The sequence below is a fragment of the Quercus lobata genome, chromosome 12, assembly GCF_001633185.2.
Source record: "Quercus lobata isolate SW786 chromosome 12, ValleyOak3.0 Primary Assembly, whole genome shotgun sequence".
In the NCBI taxonomy this organism is placed as follows: domain Eukaryota; kingdom Viridiplantae; phylum Streptophyta; class Magnoliopsida; order Fagales; family Fagaceae; genus Quercus; species Quercus lobata.
In genome coordinates, this window is record NC_044915.1 from 9,696,798 (window position 1) to 9,721,202 (window position 24,405).

A 24,405-nucleotide genomic window follows, 5' to 3' on the forward strand; every position below is an offset into this window, starting at 1 on the left:
TTTACTTTTTTCACTCTTTCTTTCTTTTTCTTTTTCTTTTTTTTTTTAATATTTTTTTTAATGTGTGATTTCTTAATTTAGGTGCCAATTTTTGATATTTGAAAAGTTAAAAAATGTTGAATATTTCAACTTTTAAACTGTAGGGGGCGAAATTGAGTTGGCCCAGCCTAACTTGATCGAGAATGGGTTGGGTTTAAGGCCCAATACAACTAATTTATAGAGGTGGATGGCTAAGATCAACCTTCAATGCCTTTGGTAGTCTTGGTTTAGTAATTTAAAGAAAGAAAGTTGGCAAGAATGATAGTATAATTTAAGAGCTAAGTCAAGGAAGAAAGAAGGATTCTTATATAAGTTTCTTCCTCGAGGTAGTCGAGGAGCAACAATTTTATTGATTTATACTTCTCAGTTTTACAGTGATTACTTTCCCTCTCTATTGCTCTTATTACTCTCTCCCAACCTTTTTTGATCCCCCTTCTTGGAGGAGCTTCCTTCCTTTATATAGCTACGTAGATTGCATCCTAGCCCTCCACTTGGACAGCCGTTGATCCTTACTTGGATACTTGTCCCATCATTGCCTTGCCGGTGGTGGTAAATTAGGTTGCAGGCGGTGGGGGCACTGTTTAAGGGGTTATTCTGCCATTAATGCGGTAGGCTGAGTTGGTACAGTGCATTAAATGTAGAGGTGATGAGTATTTTATCTGGAAGCTTTCTCCTTCCCTTGCTTGCATGTCTCTACTACTTTCTTCGGCCTTCAGCCCTATGGCCTTGGTGGTCCATCCTCGGTTTCCCGAGGAGCATTTGCTCCTTGGGTGAGTCATTTTCCTTGGTTTCTTTGAATAGGTTATCCTAACTAGACTGGGCCTAATATGATGAATAGTTGGGTTCCATTGTCCCTCGAGCAGATTCTGCCCAATGATCCTCTTTCTTTGGGCTTCCCCTTCCCACATAAACCTTTTTGTCTGTTTGTGTGCTTCTTTGGACTTGAGGTTGGCATATCATATAAGGCATGGGCTTAAAATTGAAATACTCATAACAAATTATATAGCTTTAAAAAATAATATATATGATAACCCAATATATTGGTATTAACTAATACCGAAATATCATGTTTCCTTGAACAAACCAAAATGGCTTCTAGTGTGGTATTAACAACTTTGGTCAGGACAGCTTGACATGGCTGAACAACTTACAAAACAACCAAACCTTTTGATCAAGGCTATATACGAGAGAGCTACCCTGAATGTCAGTTTCCAACCTCTTCTTCGTCAAAAGGAGCAGTGTCCACAGAATGATATACTTTCTCTCATCCATCATTAATTATGGCTCACATACCGTCATTTGCATTTAATACAACACAATAGGAACTTCATCAACTATGGGAAAACACCTTAGGATTATGACCCCACAACTGATCTAAGAGGGTGGCATGTTGTCAGGCTCTTTGCCTGATTGCAAGGGGAAACTCCACCCAACTTTACTAAGCCAACTTGACTCTATAGATACCCCCCCATGCCACAAGTGAAGGTATGCGTAGAAATCACTACTAATACTCTATTATTTTGGTGAATGGTAGTTCGAGGGGTTTTTTCTAGAGCTCTAAAGGACTGAGACAAGAAGATCTGCTATCTCTATTATTATTTGTATTATTTATCGCTAGTTGATTTCTGCACAATATGTGATTACATTCCTAAGAATGATTTTGTAGCATTCGCCTTTGAAATCTTGCTTTATTATTACAACTCTCCATATCACGAATAATTACTGCGTCAACTTATACTATTTCTACGATCAAATTTCATTGAGGAATCCATGTATATAGGATACATCTTCTTTACTCTCTTTTTTCTTTGCAAATGATTATATGCCTTCTTTGCCATGCAAGCTGATAAATTCAGATTTCTATCTCAACAATCTAATTGGGTAAGAATTGAAATCAGAAAATATGAATTAAATTGTTGAATTTTTAGGTTAGAACATGACTAAGTGTTTTAACCATAACTTTCTGCTCACAAATCGGATTGAGATGAAACCAATGTTATTTGAAAGATAATTCAAAATGTAATCATTTTCACACATTCACTATACCAAAATTGCCTCCCAATGTGAATCGGAATTTTTTTTAAATTTTTTTTTTTCACGATTTTAACAATTTTTTGATAAAATTTTGAGTTCCATTCGAGTTTTGGACCAAAATTTAGCCAATTTGAATCAGTTAAGGGTAATGAATATTTAGGAATTAATGTATTTTAATTATATAGTTATCCTTAAGAGATTTAATTTAGAAACTACATTATTTATCCATTAAAACTAAATGATCCTATGTCTGATGGTACATTCTTGTCTAAAGCCTAAACCAATGGGATTATAAACTATGACACGTCATTGATCATAAGTAATCCATTAAAGTACCAATCATAATTAATCAACCATAATCACATATGTCTAGTCCTAATTTTAGGGATGCATATTAACATTTAAAACTTGATTCAGTTGTAACTTTTAATCCAATGGTCGAATTGAAGAACATGATATGTCATTTTGATCATTAGAACTTCTAGATTTATTTTAAATGAAGAATTTGGAAATCTAATGGTCAAAATATGATTTGTACTCTTAGGTCCCAAATTGACATATTTGCTTTTAGTGAGGTTAAATGAAGGTTGAAAAATGAGGTGTCCATATGAACATGATGAACATACCACTAGGATTAGGGTTTCAATTACATGTTGAATTTTCGTTTCTTGTTGCTCTGACATGTTTGAACGCTATATCATGAATTTTTGCATGACATGAATCTATGACCACTATGTTCTAGAAGACTGATTACATTGGGAGAGTGGAAACACCTTCCCACTTCGCAACTTAGCACTTGATGTTAGATCAATAGTTCTAGACTAGTTCTTATCCTATTATTTTCATATTTTTATAATGTAGCAAAACTGTGTCATATTTTTTTAATAATAAATTGTATCTAGAAACAAGACTATTATTGTGATGTTATATTCTATATTTTAAATGAAATAAAATGGACGTATTTCATTTTAATGGTTTTCTAATTCTTTTTCTTTTTAAAATAAAATAAGTAGTGAATCCAAGGTAAAACTCTCTACCTAAGAAGTATAGTATCATTAGTTACCACAATTTTGTGAGACATTAATACAAGACCTAACCTTTTCACGTGGATGATTCCTAAGGTCACATGCTCTTGTAGTTCCCATTTGTCCATCTTTAGACCATCAAACCTTTTTGTCTTTTGGGCCTGTTTGGATTGAGGGAGGAAAGAGGGAGAGTGGAGGGGAGTAGAATAGAATTGATTGAAAATAGGCTAATTTTGAGTCAATTTTACTCTATTCTATTCTACTCTCCTTCTCTCTCCCTTAATCCAAACGGACCATTAGTGTAAAAATTGGTACTAGACTTGTTCTTGGGTACCAAAATGGAGTTGACCTTCATTTTCCAAGATCCCACATGACTAGCATTTTCACATACCACTTTTATTTTTTTGCTAAATAAATAAGGGTCAGTGTAGACTCATCGACTTCATGCCACGTGACAGTAAAGATAATATCATATATACCACTAAGACTTTGATGGTCTATTGTGAAGTTGGGCAATTTTTTGGCATAAACCATTTTGTGTAAGTACGAGCCTTTGTTGGGAAGTCCATCATGTAGACATGAAAAGGATGAAGCGGGCCTTTGACCCTTGATTTATTGAGGAGAAAGAACCTTTTATTTAATACCAATCCGTATTCCGACAGAGATAGAAGCCATGAGCCCATTGATGAAGTAACAAGATTCGGACTTTAAGGGTATGTTTGTTTGGAGAGATTTTAGGAATGATGGAAAATTGAGGAGAGAAAAGTGAAGAGAACTTTTTAATGGGTGTTTGGTTGGAAGGGGGAGAGGAAAAAAATATGGTTAGGTCTAGGTGTTTTTTGTGTGGGTCCACCAAAATATTTTCTCTCCAAAATGGAGGGAAAACTTAGTGCATTAAAAAGACTAGAATACCCATGTGCAAGTGCACATGGGTTTTCGTTTCTATCGCTTTTTTTTTCTCTCTGATTTTTATCCCAGTCCGTTGTACAATCATAGTACTGCTATCTATTTTTTTTTTTTTTTTTGGTTATTCAAAAAATATCTTCCTCTTTGTTTAATTTTGCGATTTTTTTTTTTTTTTTGGTCTTTTTCTGTACTTCTCTTTCTTTTTTTTTAGTGCTCATCTTCCTTTAGCTTGTACTCCTTTTAAAAAAAATTTGAAGTGTTCATACTTCATACACAATTTTTAAATAAAAAAATGTTACTTTTTTGTTTTATTTAATAGAGACATAATTGTAAATTTATACTTCATTTTTCATCCTCTCATTTTTCCTCTCAACCAAACAAAAGAGTTTTTCATCCTTCCACTTTTCCATCTCTCCAACTAAACACATATGAGGGAAAATTAAATATTTTCTATCTTCCCATAATTTTCTATCATTTCACTTTTCCATCCTTCCAACCAAACGGTAAAGCCAATTCTGTGAAGTGAGGAAGGAAGAATAGTAGGTTGTGTCCAACTTATAATATAAAGAAAATAAAGACTTTATGTCAATCCGAGAAAATATGTGGATCCTTGGTAAATAATCAAACCCGTGTAGTTGGATGAAATATATATATATATATATATATATATATATATTGAGAAAGAAGTTGGATGAAAATTGGTCCTTTAAAGAAATTTAACTCATGACTTGTTATTTTTTACTTGCACAAAATAATGTTGATGTGTCATGAGTTGTAGATAAAATTGTGTCATGTGGGATGAGGAAAAAAAGTTACGTTGAACAAGCTTCACTAAGAAAATGAATAAAACATAGGAAGTCACTAAAACTCTAGTTGTACAATTATTTACCAATTACGTCATTTAAGCAATTCTTAACTTTTATTCCAACTTATGAAAAACCTTGATATTTTTTTTCAGGGTTGAGATTGTGTCCAGTGCATTAGTGCACTGGACACATTAGGATGTATATACATGTCTGCATCTCAACTTGTCCAGTGCACTAATGCACTGGACACAAACTGTGTCTTTTTTGTGACTAACACATAAATTCTAGTCATGAAAAGTTTAATCCAATCCAAGTGACAATTTGTAATGATGGGTAAACCATAATGAGAGTGATAGGTCATTCTAAGGTCATCATTATGAATTTTATAGCCCAGCCTGTCTGTGTAAAACCAATTGTATATTATTTTGGTAGCCTTTTCTAACTATTTTTATTCGTTGAAGGAATAATTTATATGGTAAGCCAGATAAACTCAGGTAAATGACTCTACTGCAAAAATTTAGATTTTCTCTTCTGTTTTCATTAGTGATAGAGGTTCAAATTTGGAAACTCACAAAAAAACCTACCAAAAAATGAATGTCCTTGGATGATGTCAAAACAAAAACATGAATTTGATTCCCATCAAAAAAAAAAAAAAAAAACATGAATTTAACTATAGTTGAAAGCTTTGAGGATACATTGTGGGAAACCAAAAAAACTATGCATAAATGACTTGAACCTTCTAGTTTTGTCATTATAATTTAAAATTGCCATAACCAATTCTCCTGTGTGTTGTATTATATATGGCAAAGGTTCCAACTTATACATGGACAAGAGCCTAATGTAAAACTTGACATTCTTGGTTTCTACTCCTTTTCTTTGTTATTCCTTACTGTCATTTTCTCAAATAGAAATCTTTCTCTTCACAAGTTTATGGAGGTGGAATTGTCTTCAAAATCAAGAATAGACATGGTGGTGGAGACTCCACTCTCGGATGATAATCCGAAAAATAAGAATCCGAGTAGTTTTAGTGGAGGCTCCTCCTCTAGATTCAAAGGAGTAATGCCTCTGAGCAGTGGTAAATGGGGTGCACGGATCTCCCATAAGTACAAGCCATATTGGCTTGGGGCACATCAGAAAGAGGAACAGGCAGCCAGGGCTTATGATAGAGCATCCATCAAGCTTCAAAGGCGTGATGCCCCACTCAACTTCCCTTGGACTAATTACTCTGATCAAGAGAGCATATTCCAAAGCCAGTACTCAAATGAGGAAATTCTGAACATGATCAGGGATCAAACTTACTCATCCAAGTTCAAAAAGTTCCGATCAAATCATTCTTCGGTTAAGGGAAATCCAACATGTAACTTAATGAATGATCAAGGAATCTCATACCAGTTACTCTTTCAGAAGGAATTGACCCACAATGATGTTGCCAACAAGAATTTGCTCATCCCAAAGGAATTTGCATTGAAATACTTCCCACCACTTGCCATCATCGATTCAGTCAAAAATGAAGAGAGGAGAGAGTCCATCAAATTAACCTTCTATGATAAACATTGTCGTTCATGGACTTTTCAATATTCATTTTGGAAGAGTTCCAAGAGCTATGTTTTCACAAATGGCTGGAGTCACTTTCTCAAGATGAATAACTTGAACCATAAAGACATTGTCTTTTTCTACAGATGTGAGAATGAAGAGAACAGTGTGTTTTACATGATAGATGCACAGCCAAAAAATGTGGAAAATTCTGTCTCTAGTGGGAATATGGAGCAGGAAATGGGTATAAAAGGAATCATCAACAATGGCCTAGATGCTGCTAGCATGAGACAAGAGGAGGCAAATAAAGTGCTCAAACTATTTGGTGTGCAGATTGGTTACTTAAACCACCAAGCTTCCCATCAACTCGTTTGAAATGTTGAACGGAAAACAAAAAGGTCTTGTAATAGCATTCATCAACTTCATGATCCTTCTCCTTCCTCACAATGGTGAAGTGTTCAATGCATAGGTGAACAATTTTCATTGACGTTAACATTTGGCACTCTATTCTATGTCATCTGGTTTAGTCTTGCTCACTTAAGTAGGAGTGGCTAGTAATTTTTTCATTCATTTTGGGTGCAAGTTGTATTTAGATCAGTTTCTTGATTAAAAAAAAATAGTATGTTATCATTTTTAAAATTTATTATTATTATTTATTTATAATTCGATATCATGGACACATTAGAAGGTGCTAACCAGTTAAGCTACAAGCTCTTGACGGTATGTTATCACATTATGCAAACACAAATTAATATCTAGTGCATTTATATATGTATTTTTAAATGTAAACTTGCTGAATATTCTTTGTTTTTTCATAATGGTTATAAAATTTGGTAGGGGGATTGAAGCAAGATTCATCATGCCAAGAAGCAACTAAATAACTTAACTGTTGATGTATATAAACCTTACAGTTTGATAATCAACTATGTACACATTTTATTAGACCCACACCCCCCCCCCCCCCCCCAAAAAAAAAAAAAAAAAAACAACAACAACAACAATGCTATTAAATGAATTTGGTTAATGGCAATTGATTGGAGATCCTCGGATTTTTCCAACAAGGGTGAGACCCAAAATTGTTGGCCTAACACGCCCTTGAATTTCGGTGTCATAGAGATGCTTCTTTTTTAAATAGATACAATAATTAGGGCTGTCAATGTTTGACCCAACCTGCGAACACGACACGAACCCGACACGGGTTTTTTCAGATTAGGGTTGGACCTTAATGAGTTTGGGTCATAAACAGGTTAACCCGAAAGCGACACGATAAAACAGATGTCATAAGCGTGTCAACCCGCGTAACCCGTAATAGACACGTTTGACACGCCAATTTATTTGTGTCAACCCAAAATGACCCACTTAACACAACCCGCTTAACTCGTATAACAAATAAATATTTATTTTATTTTAGATTTGTTAAATACCTTTTATATCCAACATATATTTTAAATTTAAAAAGAAAAGTGAGTAATTACAAAAATTTACAAGGGATATAATTGGAAATTGAAACTTTACAGACCCTAAAACTACTAATACTTTTTTTTTTTTTTTGCATAGAACTTGCACAAATGAAATTGGATGAGCTTGTGGAAGATGTTATGAATTTGGAAATCAATAAAGAATCAATGGATGATAATCGTGATCATAGTCAGGATTAGTCTACTGCTTGCTCAAATTCTTTCAATATTGATACTTAGCATTTGACAAGTTCCAAGGATATTATATTTTTATTGAACTATGTTATTTTATTTTTGTTAAACTTTGTTATTTTGAATTTGGGTTAAAGTGTATGCACTTCTTTTGGAGTGTAAAGAACTTATTTCTAAATGAATGTTATATTTTTGTTGAACTATATTATTTTGAATGTGGGTTGAAGAGTTGAAGTGTATGCACTGCTTTTTGGGATGTAAAAAAAAAAATTATTTCTAGATGGATATTATATTTAATATTATGCAGGTTGAAACGGGTTGTGTTACATTTGTGTCAACCCAACACAACTTGTTTATTAAGCATGTCAAATGGGTTGGGTCAAGTCAACTCGCCTTATTAACAGATCGGGTTAGGGTTGAAGGATCATAACACGATTATTAAATGGGTTGGGTTAGGGTTGAGTCATTTAGTCGAATACTCCTACCTTGACACGACACGAACCCGACATGCTAACCCGAATTGACACCCCTCAATAATATTTCAAATATATGATATTCGTTTCATAATAATTTCTTTTATTATCAGATCAAGATATCAATTGGTTTTTAGATTTTGTGTATGCTGAAATTAAATCACACATGTCTTATTCAAAAAAAAAAAAACTTTAATTGTTGAACTAACGAGAACTCAGTTTAGCAGTTACTTCTTATCAAGGTTTATAATGATCTTTTTGTCTTCAAAAAATAGTATTATTATAAAAGAGAACTAAAGTTTAAAATAGGAAACAAAAATCAAGCACATAGTATACCACAATTTATGGAGTCTAAAGTGGAACACAAAAATGATACAAAGGATATATATTCAATAAGGAAGTTACATCAAGAGGAAAATTGTTTGTTGCAAATAGTGAAAAATGTTGTGTGAACTTGTATACCTAAAATTATGGTTTAAAAAACTGGACCAACAACTGAGAACTGGGCTTCAATCCCCAAGCACTTTGTGTAAGGGAATGTGTCTATTCAATTACAAGGCATTTGACTAGTCAAATAGTACATTCCTAATATTAATATATAAAAACCTTTATAATCCTTATGTGAAATTGCTTACAGCTGTTATCTTAAATTTGATTTTCATAGAATCATAGTGATTGAATTATTATGTACGAGAAGACTCTCCTCTAGGGTAGGAGTTCTCTCTCTCGTTGTTATACGAGGCTTTCTCCCTTAGGTCCGGCTAAGGGTCTGTCTTTACATTAGTCTTAACATTAGTCAGAGAGTTTCTTAAGTTATGGCCGACGAAGTGATACACAGCCTGAGGAGCATGAAGTTAACTACAGAAGAGGAGAAAGTCATATCTATATCAGATGAAGACAGGCAGGAAGAGATTGAAAGCTATTCTCAGAGTTTGATCGGTAAGCTTCTCACCTGCAAACCTTTTAATAAGCGGGCTGCCCAAAGCACTCTGAAGAGAGCATGGGGTTTGGAGAATAAAGTCCAAGTAGTGGAGGTTGGAGCAAACCTCTTCCAATTCAAGTTTCAAACTGAGTTTGATATGGAGAGGGTTTTGAGAGATGGGCCATGGACATTTGATAATTAAGTCCTATTATTAGTTTGATGGCACGCTGGAATGACCGCCGGTAATGTCAAGTTTGAATCAGCATCCTTTTGGGTGCAAATATGGGGAGCACCGTTTGATATGGTCTCCCCAAAAGTTGCAGAGGAAATAGGCAACCGGTTAGGAACTGTTGAGGAAGTGGAGAAGAGGTCGAAACAGGACATTCCAGGCTTCTTTATGAGAGTTAAGGTATCAATACCCTTAGCTAAACCTATTCGGAGAAGAGCCTTTCTAGCAGGTTCGAGTGGGCAAAGAAGCTGGGTAACCTTTAAGTATGAAAGACTTACTCTATTTTGCTATCACTGTGGGTTACTCGGCCATGATCTCAAACACTGCGCCAAATATTTCGCAGTTGCTAAGGGCAAAGGTAATGGGGAAGTCGATTGCCAGTATGGGGAATGGTTGAAAGCTTCTGGAAGCCGTGCCCGTTCCCCGAGTCGTAGAGGTCAAGCACGTGAGATGGGCGATCATGGAGATGAAGAAAGAGGAACGGTGGGGAGGACGGTGAACAGTGGCGGAAGGTGCGAGCCAGATAGAAGGGATGGAGGTGACAAACGCATTAATGATGATAATGACAAGGGCATTAATGACGATAACGTGAACATTGGGACTGCTCCAGAAATCTTGCCGGCGAATCCCGTGAAGCGTGGCAAGCAGAGTACGGAGATAGACAAGCTGAATGAAGCTGTTGGGCCATGCAAGGATGGGCTGGATGTAGGGGCTGGGCCCATAAATGAAAGTGGAAAATATAAGCCCTAGGGAAGTGAAAAACAAAGGACGTGGACCAGGTTGGCCTGCATGGACCATGGGCCTATGGAGACATTAAAAGAGAGCATAACACCAATTCTGGGCAAACGTCCACACCATGCACAGCAGCAAGTATGCTTTCTTAATATGAACGAGCAAGTAGGGAAGAGAGCCAAAACTGGGGATGTTACCCAAACAACTGAAACGGTGGGGGTGTCGGAACACCTTCGCCAAACACAATGAGGCTATTAAGCTGGAATTGCCAAGGGCTTGGGAACCCTTGGACAGTTTGAAGCCTTTACGATATCGTAAGGGATGAAGCTCCTACTGTCTGTTTCCTTATGGAAACCAGACTTGATAGAGAAAGTTTTAAACACCATTGTAGAGAATTAGCTTTTCTGAATAAATTTATTGTTAAAAAGCCTCACTCTGGTGGAGGGTTAGCTCTGGTTTGGAAAGAGGAAGTTAAGCTGGAAGTAATTAATTATACGGACAATCATGTGCTGGCAAAAGTGGTTGAGAATTCTGGCTTTCGAAGTTAGTCAAAAACACAAGTCCTGGACTCTCTTAAGGCATCTTTCCTCGCTTGTCAATGGGCCGTGGTGTTGTGTTGGAGACTTTAACGCATTCCTACATGCTTCGGAAAAGCTAAGTAGTCATCCACCGCTGGTGAAACAAATGGAAGACTTTGGGACTACTCTAGAGGATTGTCATCTGATTGATTTGGGGTTCCAAGGCTATAAATTCACTTGGAATAACAAGAGACCAGGTGCAGCAAACAGTAGAGAAAGGCTTGATCGTGTGGTTGCAAATAAGGAATGGACTGACTATTTTTCAGCGAGCACGATATATCATAAATTTTCTCATGCATCGGATCATATGTCTATTATCTTACAGACTGGGTCGGATAGCAAATTCAAAGGCAGAATGGCTCGGGGGTTCATGTTTAAAGAAAGGTGGCTTTTAGAGGAGGATTGTGGTAATGTGATTGAGGAAGCTTGGTGCCGTGTAGGATGTGAAGGGTCTCCAATGGCCAGTATTAGCACTAAAATAAACTGTTGTGGGGTAGATTTAAATACTTGGGGGTCGACCAGAACAAAACCGGAAGTGAATGAAATTAAAAGATTGAAGAAAGTGCTTGAAAGACTTCATGAAGGTGACCAAAATGAGGCAACTAGAACTGAGTTTGTGGCAGCCAGTAAACAACTTAATGATCTGTTGCTGAAGCAAGAACTTTATTAGGCGCAATGGTCCCGTTTGGCTTGGTTAAAGTCCGGGGATAAAAACACAAAATTTTTCCACTCTAAGGCCTTGCAATGGCGTCGTAGGAACTTTATACAAGGCATTAAAAATTCTGAAGGGGTTTGGGTTGAGAAGATTGAAGACGTAGCAGAAGTGGCAGTCCAGTATTTTGAGAATTTGTTCTCCTCAGGGAGATGTGATCGGCTAGAGGATTGCCTTAATGCAGTTAATCCCAAGATTTCTCCGGATATGCGCAACATTTTGTCCAATGAGTTTAGTGCTGAGGAGGTAAAAATGGCGATATTCCAGATGGGACCGACCAAAGCTCCTGGACCGGACGGTATGAATGCTTTATTCTATCAGAAATTTTAGCATATTGTCGGTAATGATGTAACTAGTACTGTTTTGGATTTTCTGAATACTGGTCTTTTGTTGCCTTAATTAAATTATACCCACATTGTCCTCATACCTAAGGTAAAGTCTTCGGAAAAAATGTATGATTTTAGACTTATTAGCCTATGTAATGTTATTTATAAAATAATTTCTAAAGTGCTGGCTAACAGGTTGAAGTTAATTTTACCCCAATTAATCTCTCCTACTCAGAGTGCTTTTGTGCCTGGTCGTTTAATTACGGATAACATGCTTGTGGCCTATGAAACTTTGCACTCGATGCATGGCCGGAAAAAGGGTAAAAAAGGAGCGCTAGCTCTGAAATTGAACATTAGCAAGGCGTACGACAGAGTTGAGTGGCCTTTCTTAAGGGGTATGATGATTAAGTTGGGCTTCCCGCTAGGGTGGATTGACCGGATCATGAGTTGTGTCACTACCACCTCTTTCTCTATCCGTCTCAATGTCAAGGCCTATGGGAATTTCAGACCTTTTAGGGGCCTTCGCCAGGGTGATCCGCTTTCCCCTTATTTATTTTTGCTTTGTGCTGAGGTCTTCACATCTCTACTGGCCATGGAAGAGGAGAATGGTAGGATTCATGGAGTGTCCATTAGTCGGTATGCCCCGTTTATCTCTCATTTGCTATTTGCTGATGATTCTCTTTTGTTTTGCCAAAACAAGCAGGAGGAAGTGCAAGTGATTTCTGATGTTCTTGAGTTGTATGCTGTGGCCTCCGGTCAATGCATCAACTTAGAAAAATCTTCTGTATTCTTTAGCACTAATACATCAAGGATGCTATCTGGGAGTTCAGGAAGTAGAGAAATTTGAATCCTATCTGGGTTTGCCCACTCTAATTGGCTGGTCAAAATATCAAGCCTTCTCTTTCCTTAAAGAAAGGGTTTGGAAGAAGATCCAGGGGTGGAAGGGGAAGCTATTATCTAAGGCGGGGAAGGAAGTCCTAATCAAAGCTGTGGCCCAATCAATTCCTACATACACGATGGGAGTGTTTCAACTTCCAGTGAAACTTTGTAATGAGCTTAATATGATATGTGCTAGGTTTTGGTGGGGTCAATGTGGAGATGAAAAGAGGATTCATTGGAAGAGTTGGGAGTCCCTTGTCCAGCCAAAAAAGGGGGGTGGCTTGGGTTTCAGAGACATTCGAAACTTTAACCTTGCAATGTTGGCAAAGCAAGAATGGAGAATGTCAACCGATCACAATTCTCTTCTCTATCGGTGCTTTAAAGCCAAATACTTTCCCCGGTGCACCTTTTTAGAGGCGGTTGATCACCCAAATAGCTCATATGTTTGGAAGAGCTTACTTGCTGCTCAGCCTATTTTGAAGAAAGGGTGTTGTTGGCGGGTAGGTTCGGGTTCTTTCATCCGGGTGTTATCTGACAGATGGTTGCCTAGCCATCCAACTAACAAAGTTCTAGTCCCACCATATGAAGTAGATGAAGATTGGCACGTGTCGGAGTTAATTGATTGAGCTACCCTCCAATGGAACCGTGCCTTCATTGACATGGCTTTCAACAGATATGATGCAGAGGCTATCTACCGGATCCCTCTGAGTAGGCGATGTGTTCCAGACAAGCTATTCTAGCTGTAGAACAAAAATGGGAGGTACTCGGTGAGATCCGGATATCATACAGCAAGGTGTTTGTGGAATGAGTTAAAGCAGGAAGGTGAGGGGTCCAGTCCAAGGTCTGGCAGCGAAATTTGGGCGAGAATTTGGAAGTTTCGCCTTCCAAATAAGATAAAAGTCTTTATGTGGTGTGCTTGTCACAATATTTTACCAACGCTTGAAAGGCTTAGGCAGCGGAGAATCATTGAAAATGCACTGTGTCCCATATGCATGCAAGCTCCTGAAACAATTATTCATGCACTATGGGAATGTGGAGCAGCCCAAGACGTTTGGGCTGGCTGTCCTCAACGTGTTCTGCAGAAAGGGCTGACTGCCCAGGTCTCTATTTTTCAGTTGGTGGAGGAGCTAATGCAAAAGCTGCCTGAGGATGCTCTTGAAGTTTTTCTGGTGCAAAGTTGGCTGCTCTGGCATAGGCGCAATCGAGTTGTGCATGGTGGTCTTTTGCAGGAGCCGGGCGTATTGATTGAGCGAGCAAGGAGTTTGCTGGCAGAGTATAAGGATGCTCAGGCTTTGCTTGCTCTCCCCACCCCTACTGGTCCTTTTCTGGGGTGGCAGCCACCTAATGGTTCAACGTATAAGTTGAACTTTGATGCGGCGGTCTTCTCAGATGCTTCAGCTTCTGGCGTGGGCGTGATGATCAAAAATGCCGGCGGTCAGGTGATGGCAGCCTTGTCGTCAAGGGGTCTTGCAGTCTTGGACAGTGAAGAGGCTGAGGTCTTGGCTTGCTGTCGAGCTTTGGAGTTTGCGATTGAAGCTGGGTTCTCGGACTTAATTGTGGAAGGCGACAATGCAAATGTTATGAGGTCCATTGTGTCAACTCAAGCTGATTGGACTCGGTTGGGGAACCTTTATGAAGATATTCGCTGCTTGGCCGGAAGGCTGCGACTGGTGGAATTCAGGGCCATTAGACGTGCTGCTAATGGAGTAGCCCATTCATTAGCTCGGTTTGCTAGAAATCTTAGGGAGGAAGTTGTTTGGCTGGAGGAGGATCCTCCTCCGGCACTTGAAGCTTTGTATGTGGACTCATGTTCTTTATCTATCTGAATGAAATTGGTTTGGCTTTCAAAAAAAAAAAAAAATATTATGTACGGATTATACACGTGCATCTCATGTGTGCACCGCTAGTTTTTTTTTTACTTTGATTGTGTGAAAGAAGGATTATCAAAAATATAGTGTGAAAGAAGGAAGTTGAAATATATAGTAATGACAAAACAATAAATTAAAAAAAGTAATTTTTGTAAATGAAAAGAACCTCATAATTCTGCCTTATTTAACGAGTACAATAATAGCATGAGATAGTTATAAAAAAATGTAGGAGTATTAGAGTGTTCATATTAGCCTCCTCAAAATTTTAGCTAAACTATTAATAAGATTATTCGTTAATTCTACTAAAGGTTTCAAACCAATGAGTCATTGATAATTAATTCATACCATCGTTAAAATTTTTTTTATAGTCTTAACTTTTAACCTAAGGCATTTTTAATGATTGTTCTCTTTATTATTAAACCAAGACACCAAACGATTTTTTATATAAGCGGAGATTAAATCACAAATCTTTTATTTATACCATCATTAAATTGAATTAATCAATTTGGCTTTTCTAGCTAATACAATCTAGTAAAATATTTTATAAAAGAAGTATTACCACATAATACTTTTTTTATATTTAAATTGGGTTTGATATTACATCATTTGTTTTTTAATTGCGTTTGATATTATACGGTTTATACCATATTTTATTAGGTAACCTGAGATTAGATTGCTTTTGTTATATTAGACAATATAACCATGTAATTAAAATTTCTAATTAAACTTTTTTTTTTTTTACAATTTTCGATAACAAAAAAAATTGCATTACTTTATTTTTAATTGAAATTAGCTTAAAACCCTATATATGCAAAGGTGCAATACACACACATACAGAGTCATGTGTATACAAATTACTTTGTCTGTCATGTTTTATATTTTTTATAACATTTCCACCTAATAAGTAGTAAACTGTACACATAGTATTATATAGGAGCAAATGGAGTCTTTTTGTATTTTCTAAATTTAGATACATGAATATAATTGACATACTAAAGTATAATTGTAATGATACCATGGTTTTAAAAATCGAAACGGTCAAAGAATTAGAAAAGTGTCCGATTTCCAGTTTTTACCGGTTGAACCAAAGGTTTTTACAGGACTAATTGAGGGTCCAGTTCCCTGTTGAATTGCCTGCTTCAATCTGGTTTTTAAAACCATAAATGACACTTGTCATGAAATTGGAGTGCATTTAAAATCTAAAAGAACTTGACATCAAATAATATGGCAATTAGAATGACACTTTGAACAAATTTGGAGTGCATTTTTTTTTTTTTTTTTGGTATAATTCAATAGTTACAACAAGAGGACAGGAGATTTGACTCTGGATGTCTTTTTTAGAAATGAGTCTTAATGGTTTACCAAAATAGTTCTTTTGTGTCAACTAATTTCTAAAAAATCTACTCGTTGTTGACTCAAAAAATTCCTACAAAATATTTATATATTTCTTTATAATTTCTCTACCAAATTCCACAATTTTTACAATCCAATGCACAAAAAAATTTATACAAAAATACAAGAAATTGTATAAACCCATCCCAAAATCACATCAATTGATCTTCCCACATACTTTCTACTGCCACAAATACAACTTTTGTTTCATTCGTCAATATAACCAGGTGATTTCAATTAAAGAATCTATAATTTTTGTTTTGAAGCATAAACAATTAAGTGTTTGTTTGGAAACAAATTATCTAACTTTTTGTTGAAAATATTGTAAATAAAAGGTAAAAGTTAAATAAAATAAGTAGGTAACTCACGTGAGACTTGCAAATAGTAAGAAAAATAAGTAATAAGCTGGCTTATAAGTGCATTGCAATGAGACACTAAGTCCCTCATTTGGTATCTAAACGTAAATGGTACCTAACCTAACCTAACTTTTAGGGTTCATGTGGTTGGAAGTAAAACAGGGAGGATAGAAAATAGGAGAGAGAAAAGTGAAGAGAAAACTGATTTTATGGGTGTTTGGTTGGAGAGAAGGGGAAGATAAAAAATTAGTAAAGTCCAGGTGTTTTCTCTTTTGACCCAACAAAATTCTATTTACCAAATTTGGGGAGAAAATAGATGAGGAGGAATAGTTGCAATTAATGACTGAACTATCCTCCCCTTCCTCTTACATGGACTTTTTTTTATTTTTTTTTATGAGAATGTCCTCTTACATGGACTTGTTGGTTGCTTTTTCTCTCTTCTTCTTCTTCTTCTTTTTTTTTTTTTTTTTTTTTTTGGTTTAAATAGACATGATTTTTTTTTTTTTTGGGCATGATTTTTATCTTTTAATAAATTTGGATGATTGCTTTTTTTTTTTAATTGGGCATCATTTTTTTAACAAGAACATATGAGTAAATTTATACAAACTCATATTTTAGATCTCTTCCCTTTTTCACCTCCAACCAAATATACATAAGGGAAATTAAAATCTCTTCTACTATCTCACTTTTTCATTAATTTTCATTTTTTATCCTCCCACTTTTCTATCTCTCTAAACAAACCTTTAAACACCAAATGGAGCCTTAAATGGTTTATGCTTCAAAACAAAATTAAAATGGGGTGGGCTTACCTTTTAATGGGCTCCCAAATAGTGGACATTATGGGCTTGTCTCATGCCAACAAAGAGGCCCACAAAAGAACAAAAGAGGGCAGAGATATAAAGCCCACCCAAAACCTATATATAAAAATCAAGAGTTTAGAGCCGATCCCATTTCTCAAATTTCCAGAAAGCAAAAGTAGAGTTGAGTTCTAGTAGCAGCAGGAGAATATATATCTATTACATTTTTCAGAATCCGAGAGAAAAAGCAAAAGCGAAAAATGGCTGCTTTAGACGAAACTCCTTCAGCGAAGAGGTGGCTTCCTCTTGAAGCTAACCCTGAGGTTATGAACCAGGTATTTCTATATTTTTTTTTTTTTTTTAATTAAGCTCTGTTTGGCTGGCAAGAAATGGATCGGAAAGGATAAGAAAATATTAGTTGTACAGTTGATTAGATTATATGGGCATGCGAAATTTATTTGGCTGAGCTGTTTTTTTTTTTTTTTTTTTTTTTTTCGGGGGTTAACCAGAAGCCTAAGGTTTGTAATTTTTATTTGATTTGATTTGATTCTCTCTGAGATGACAAATGGTGAGTTAGGGTTTGATGTGGAAAATTGAATGTTTATGGTTTAAAGCTTTGGATGCTATTTGTAAAAGTTTCTGATTGGGAATGGGTTTTTGGGTGTGTGGGAATATTAGTTTTTATTTTTTGTGGAGTTTGAGATGAAGGCATAAAATAACAATTGCAAGTGATTTGTGGGATAAAAAATTAACATATCAAAAAATAAAGTAAAAAGAAGTTTTAGGCACAAATTTACATGATTTTGAGTTAGTTTTATATTTTTCTTAGGGGGGAAGAATAAGAAAACGTTAAAAAGTTCCTTTCTCACAACCAAATTGAAGGTTACTAATTATTAGACAAGTGGGGTTACTAATTATTACGGTTTTAAGCATTGGAGACTATTTAAGAAATTAGTAATTATATTTTTAGGTATAACGGATAACAAACAAACAAATAAATACTACTTTTGACATTATTTGACAATCAATGGTAACTTCACAATAGTTTTCAACCCTATGGAGGAGCTCAATTGGCTAGGGACCATGCCTTGTAAGATGGATCTCATTGCTTTAATTCTCACCCTTCCTCTCCTCTTGGGATCGCTCAACAAAGTCCGTACCCAGTGCACAAAGATTTCCTTTTGTGGGGTCTAGGTGAGGTGGTTGGTAGGCAATCTTGCCTCTCTTTATTTTTTGTTGATAAATTATGAAACTTTATTGAAACCAAAAAAAGTCACCCAATTATACAAATGGGGACAGTACAATCAATCACTTAAAATTACAATGTTCAATCAAATCACCAACTAAATATAAAGAAAAAAAACTCCCAACTAACATCCAATCCAACAAAGTTCTGAAGAAGAAGTAGGCAATCTTACCCCATTAGTTTTCTCACCTTTCATAAAGGAGATCTTTGTGAGGACTATCGTCTTAAAAGGATGTATCTTAGTTTGCAGGGTTCTCTTTTTGATAAAAGTATTAATCGGATGCATGTGAAAGACATTTAGATCTTATTCTCTTGTTAAATCATTTTGCAGTTCCTTTGGGGCCTTGGCCTCCCAGAGGATGAGGCAGAGTGCTATGATGTTTTTGGCTTGGATCTAGAACTTTTGGAAATGGTTCCAAAGCCTGTACTAGCTGTGGTGTTTCTTTATCCCTTAACTGCACAGGTATTTTTCTAAATGGTTTGTTTCTTTCAAGCTTTGGTCCATTTTTAAACTTAAGGTCCTTGGTATCCATAAGGAGCATGTATTTGTCTACTGATGTTTTAATTCTTCTCAGAGTGAAGAAGAGAGAATTCAACAGGAAAATGAAAAGAAGGTGAGTGCAGTGGCAGTTTTATTATAATCTGTATGTAAATTACTTTCATTGTTGAACATATTTTTGTTGTAATTATCTTTTCTAGGTATGCTTTCCTAGATTCCTGCGATCAAGGCTATGGCTTGTAAATAATTTGCAATTTAAGGGTTTGTTTAAAACTTAATATCACATTCCGCATCCATGGTCATAACAATAGAAACTGATTAGAGAATGTCATTATTCATTAAATGACGATAACTTGATTGGAGGTTTGTAAAGTTAAATTAATGTTTGTAATGCTTTGTATATCACAATTTTTATACTCTTTTTTTTTTTGTTTAATTAGAAATGATTTGTACTATTTGGTTGCAGGAAGCTAGCAGTAGTGTTTATTTTATGAAACAAACTGTTGGCAATGCTTGTGGAACAATTGGACTACTTCATGCTATTGGGAATCTCACTTCAGAGATCAAGCTTGGTAAGCTTGGAAAATTTTCTTTTCAACTATGTGTCCTGATGTGGACATTAACATGTTTTCTCTGTCCTGGGGTGTTACATATTGTATGAAAAATTATTTATCTCAATTTGAAGAGACCATAATATGTAAAATTATTGCAAATTTATCAAAAAGAACCATGCTATCTTTCTTCCTTTTTTTTCACTCTCTTTCTTTTCTGCTGTTTTTGTCACTTTGCTTGAGAAAAAAATCTCTAAAATCTTTAAGAGGAAAAAGAAAGCACACCTTAGTGTATAATGCAATACTCATTTATTTTATTAGTGTAATGCTCATGCATTTTAACATCTTCTTAAAAGTTTAAAGATGGAAAACAAAGAACATGAGGAAAAAGATGTCAGATGTGTGACTTTTTAATTATCTAAATCTTTGAAAATGAAAAAGAAGAGTGGTGAACTGTTTGCACCTAGGTGTCTGCCTTCTTAGGCTACCTAGGTGACCACTTGTGATAATACCAACAGTGTAGCAAGAGAAATAGGTTTCTACTGCATAGTCTTGAAACTTGGTAGTCCTGTCTGGTTATGCTCAGATTATCTCGGATAAATTATTCTGTAAAAGCCGAGAATTTGATTCAGACACTTTCTGTCTCTTAATGATTACTTTCTATTTTATTGAAACCATCATTATATATACTTAATTTCCCCTTCCATTTTGGGCTGTTGTTATTTTCAGTTGAGGGATCATTCTTGGATAGGTTTTTTAAAACTACTGCTACAATGGATCCATCAGAGGTTCTCTCTCTCTCTCTCCCCAATTGGATGATCTGATGATGTACCTAAATGGTTTTGCCTCTTTTTTTTTTTTTTTAATATTCTTTCCACATACTTGGTGTAGCGCGCAACATATCTTGAGAAAGACACAGAAATGGAAGTTGCTCATTCAGTAGCGGCTACTGCTGGCGAAACAGAAGTAAGTTGTTATAAACAGTTTGCAGCTTTTAAGTGAATAATGATGTATTATTCTTTTTTTTAATAAATAACAACAGTCAATTATTCTAATTTTCTTCAAAGATTTAATGTGGATGTGGTATTTGTATAGCTAGCCATTACATCTTGAAATGCTAGAGGAACGAGGTGCTGTTTAGTTTTGAGATTAAATTCTATAAGGATGTGGTGTAAAACTCAAGTTTTACCTCTCCAATCCCAACATATCACATCATCATATTACATATTAAAGAATAGGCACAACCACACTTAATCAATTCTAATACCCATTTGAAAATCCAACTTAACCATGGGTTTATTGAGATGTTATTATGTATGGTATGATGTATTGAGTTTTAAGTAAAAAACCGATGTGATAATCTCTTATTGAATGGTGTAAAACATGGGTTTTACACTCCATCCTTACCAAATTACACTCCATCCTTACCAAATTTAAACTCTTTATTTTTTATTATAAATTTGGCTCATTCAGTTAGTTCCCCATGTTTTTGTCCCTAATGAAATGGCTTATAATTCATAAATACGTAAAGTGAGTGGTAACACGTCCCATTAAAATTATCTTTTTTAGACAATGGGGAATTCTAGGTTTTGGATACTAGAGTAACATGTTGAATGAAAACTGGGACGTAGATTGTGTAAATTGACCTGCACATGTCATTGTTCTGTAACTAGAGAGATGTGAAATATGGTATTTTCCCTATTTGGGGTTTATTGGGTTATGTCAAGAGGTGTTGGGGAGCTTCTAGCTAGCTAGCTAGCTAGCTGAACAAGTTTTGCAGACATAGTAATGTGGTGATTTGGAACATGATCCCTCATTGCCTTATGTGGGGTATTTGGCAGGAGAGGAATGCTCAGATTTTTGAAGGGAGTGAAAGATTGATTAATGACCTAAAGCTTTCCTTCTTCCTGACTTTACTTGAATGGACAAATGCATCGGGTGTTTTCACTTTTATTTCTTTGACTGATTTGCTTGATAGGTGTTTGTTTCATGCGTCATAGTTTTGTTGTTTTCATGTTTCCTTAGTACACTGCCTGTGTGCTTTGGGTCATTGTATTCTGTTATTTTTTTTCTAATGAATTTAATTATTTATAAAAATAAATAAAATTAATTAACCCATGCTTTGAAAAGAGATATGAATACTTGATCACCTATTGCAGTGAAGGAAATAAATTTTATGCAAAATGCTTTTTGATTTCTAGGATGTCCAATTTATAAGAAAATAAAAAATGGTATGATTATCATGCCAAGGCTGTAGGTTAAAAATTAGATTAGCAACCTTGTGGCAGAGCCCAGTTTATGACTGGAGGGTTAATGTGAATAATGGAGGGTTGGTGCAGCTTACGCTGACAGGCACTAAGGCGAGATCAGATGAAGTCTTGGAGTAGGTTCACTGCAAAATAGATGTTTGTATTTAGAAATGTGTGGATCGCACATGTGAGATAGCAACACCATGTTCATAGAAAGGCTCTAAAGATTCAAGACTGAAGCATAGGGCTTTCAGTAAGAAACGGCTATGTTCCCCCCCATTTTTTTACTTTTGCATTTAGCTGAAAATCCATGATTATGGGAGTAGTAATGTGCTTATCTTCTAATTACTATTATATTTTCAGTTAAGACACATTGTGCTTCTCCTGTCTGACCAAATTTTCATGGCAGGCTTCAGATAATGTGGACACTCATTTCATCTGTTTCTCATGTGTGGATGGTACTTTCTTAGATAACTGACTCTCTCTCTCTCTCTCTCTCTCTCTCTCTCCATTTTCTGAAACCAAGGGAAACCTAAAATTATAATGCCCACACACACACACACACACACACACACACACATATATATGCTTTGTATATTTAGATGCTTTTGAAAAATTTTAAATCCAAATTTATATCTGGATTTTTATCTGATTGTCTATGTTTTAAATGAAAAATGAAGGGGAACTTTATGAGCTTGATGGAAGAAAGACAGGACCAATATCTCATGGTCCATCCTCACCAAGCAGCATATTGCAGGTAAATATTGCCTCATGAAACTATTGTAATCATATGCCGTGTAAAGTCTTATTTCCTAATCATATATAGTTGACAAGGAAAGAGTGGAATAAGAATATTTTAGCTTGAAAATGAAATGAAAACGGGAGAAGGCATTGATATGGTGTGTGTGTTTCAAAGCTGTAAAACTTCTAACAGTAAGGAAATCTCCTGTGTTAGTTTAAAAAGGCTTTAAAAAAAGCCATCAAGTGGAAGACAAATTTTTAATTAATTAAAAATGAAAAAACGTTCCAAAAGGGAGTGCTTCTGATTTTTTAGTGGAAGAAAAAGCGTTAGCCACCCTTATGTCTTGTTTCAACTTGAGTAAAATGCCTCAGGAAAGCAGAAGGATAAGCTGAACCCCTGCCTGGATTAGATTGGCGGAACAGGGATTGGGTCTGGTTTGACTGAATCTTATGAGTTCACCTTTAGCTAGTTAATATAATTTTGGGTTCCAAACATTACAACCTAGGGTTGGGGCTTCAGTATCCTCTAATTTGAGTTACTGGGTTCAGTTTGCTGCCCGTGATCTGAAATGTATTTGTATCTTCAGCCTGAGAACTTCTTTTTTTTCTTCTTTTTTTTTTGGTTTTAAGTTTTAGCTTCTGATAGTATATACTTTGATTTATAACAGGATGCAGCTAAAGTCATACAGGGCATGATCGAGAAGAATCCCAACTCCCTCAACTTCAATGTTATTGCCATTTCAAAGAAATCTGAGGGTGCATCTTAAGGTTGCTGTTTAGCTCGATTAATTCATCCATGGTTCAAGTGTTAATGATGTAGTTGGTAGGCATCTTTAAACCCCCCACTGACTTTTTCAGTTTGTAAGCATGTCAACAAGCATCTTGGCATAAGCTCATGGTTCTGTTTCCATAGAGCAGATACATTGATCCTGTGGATGACTGTAGGGTAGACTGTTTAGTGTCTCCTAAACTATGCTATATATTGGCAGCCTGTCTGATTTATGCTTATAGGGCTCCAGCATAATTTGAACTTAAATTGATTTTGATGCTAATGATTTTGGGCTACTAAAGAATGAATGTGATGGGAATCTATATGCCTTGGACTGTTTGTGACAAGCCTTGTTACTCAATTGACATTTCTTGGTATTTCCAATGAAGGCATTAGGTTCAAAACCTCTCTCCCCTAATGAAACTATCGAATTATCAAAAAAAAAAAAAGAAATGGATATATTAAATACTTAATTGTCCAAAATATTCTTCAGGGCGGGTTCTGAATTTTGTGTGTGCCTGCTGCCTGGTTGCACCTCTAGTGGATTTAGAAATTAAATTAGGCTTGGGGGGAAATATCTTATTTGGAAATTAATCTGGGATTGATTGAATAAAAAAAAGATTTTTTTTTTTTAATTTATTTGTCTCAATCAATTTGGAACAAAGAGAGAGAGATATGAGAAGAGGAGAGGGAAAGGGAGTCAAAATATACTAAAATTGTACATATATTTTGGAGGAAGCTTCAACCTATCATATGGTTACTAATAAAACTATGTGTACTTATTATTAATAAGTCAGGTCACGTGACGAAAATTACAAGTAAATAGTTTTTTCAATTTTTGCATAATGGGGTGGATGAATTTTCCTCCAAATTAATTTGGAGGTAAACATTTTCTTATATTTAGGGTCCGTTTGGGATTCGTTTATTTTACTGAAACTGAAATTTTTTTTTTTTTAAAATACTGTAGATAAAGATAAATGTTAGCTGAAATAGTACAGTAGGACCAATAAATAGTACCAAAAAGTGCAATGGAGCTATGAATAGTAACAAAAATAAGTTGAATAGTAAAATAAGTTGGTAAATTTTATCATGCC

At 35.5% G+C, this 24,405-nt stretch overlaps 3 protein-coding genes across 3 annotated transcripts; all 3 read left to right on the forward strand.

Moving 5' to 3' along the window:
• Positions 1 to 5,776: 5,776 nt before the first annotated feature.
• LOC115970199 (AP2/ERF and B3 domain-containing transcription factor At1g50680-like) lies at positions 5,777 to 6,718 on the forward strand. Its single transcript, XM_031089860.1, has one exon. The coding sequence runs from the start codon at positions 5,777 to 5,779 to the stop codon at positions 6,716 to 6,718; it is 942 nt and encodes a 313-aa protein (XP_030945720.1).
• Positions 6,719 to 12,980: 6,262 nt separating this feature from the next.
• Positions 12,981 to 13,469, forward strand: LOC115970200 (uncharacterized mitochondrial protein AtMg00310-like). Its single transcript, XM_031089861.1, has one exon. It carries the CDS (start codon positions 12,981 to 12,983, stop codon positions 13,467 to 13,469), a length of 489 nt encoding a protein of 162 aa, XP_030945721.1.
• Positions 13,470 to 17,406: 3,937 nt separating this feature from the next.
• LOC115970094 (ubiquitin carboxyl-terminal hydrolase 3-like) lies at positions 17,407 to 23,650 on the forward strand. Its single transcript, XM_031089766.1, has 9 exons — positions 17,407 to 17,591; positions 18,834 to 18,965; positions 19,078 to 19,116; positions 19,468 to 19,573; positions 20,282 to 20,340; positions 20,444 to 20,518; positions 22,211 to 22,259; positions 22,482 to 22,558; positions 23,211 to 23,650. The coding sequence occupies exons 1-9, from the start codon at positions 17,517 to 17,519 to the stop codon at positions 23,307 to 23,309; spliced, it is 711 nt and encodes a 236-aa protein (XP_030945626.1). The 5' UTR covers positions 17,407 to 17,516; the 3' UTR covers positions 23,310 to 23,650.
• Positions 23,651 to 24,405: the final 755 nt, after the last annotated feature.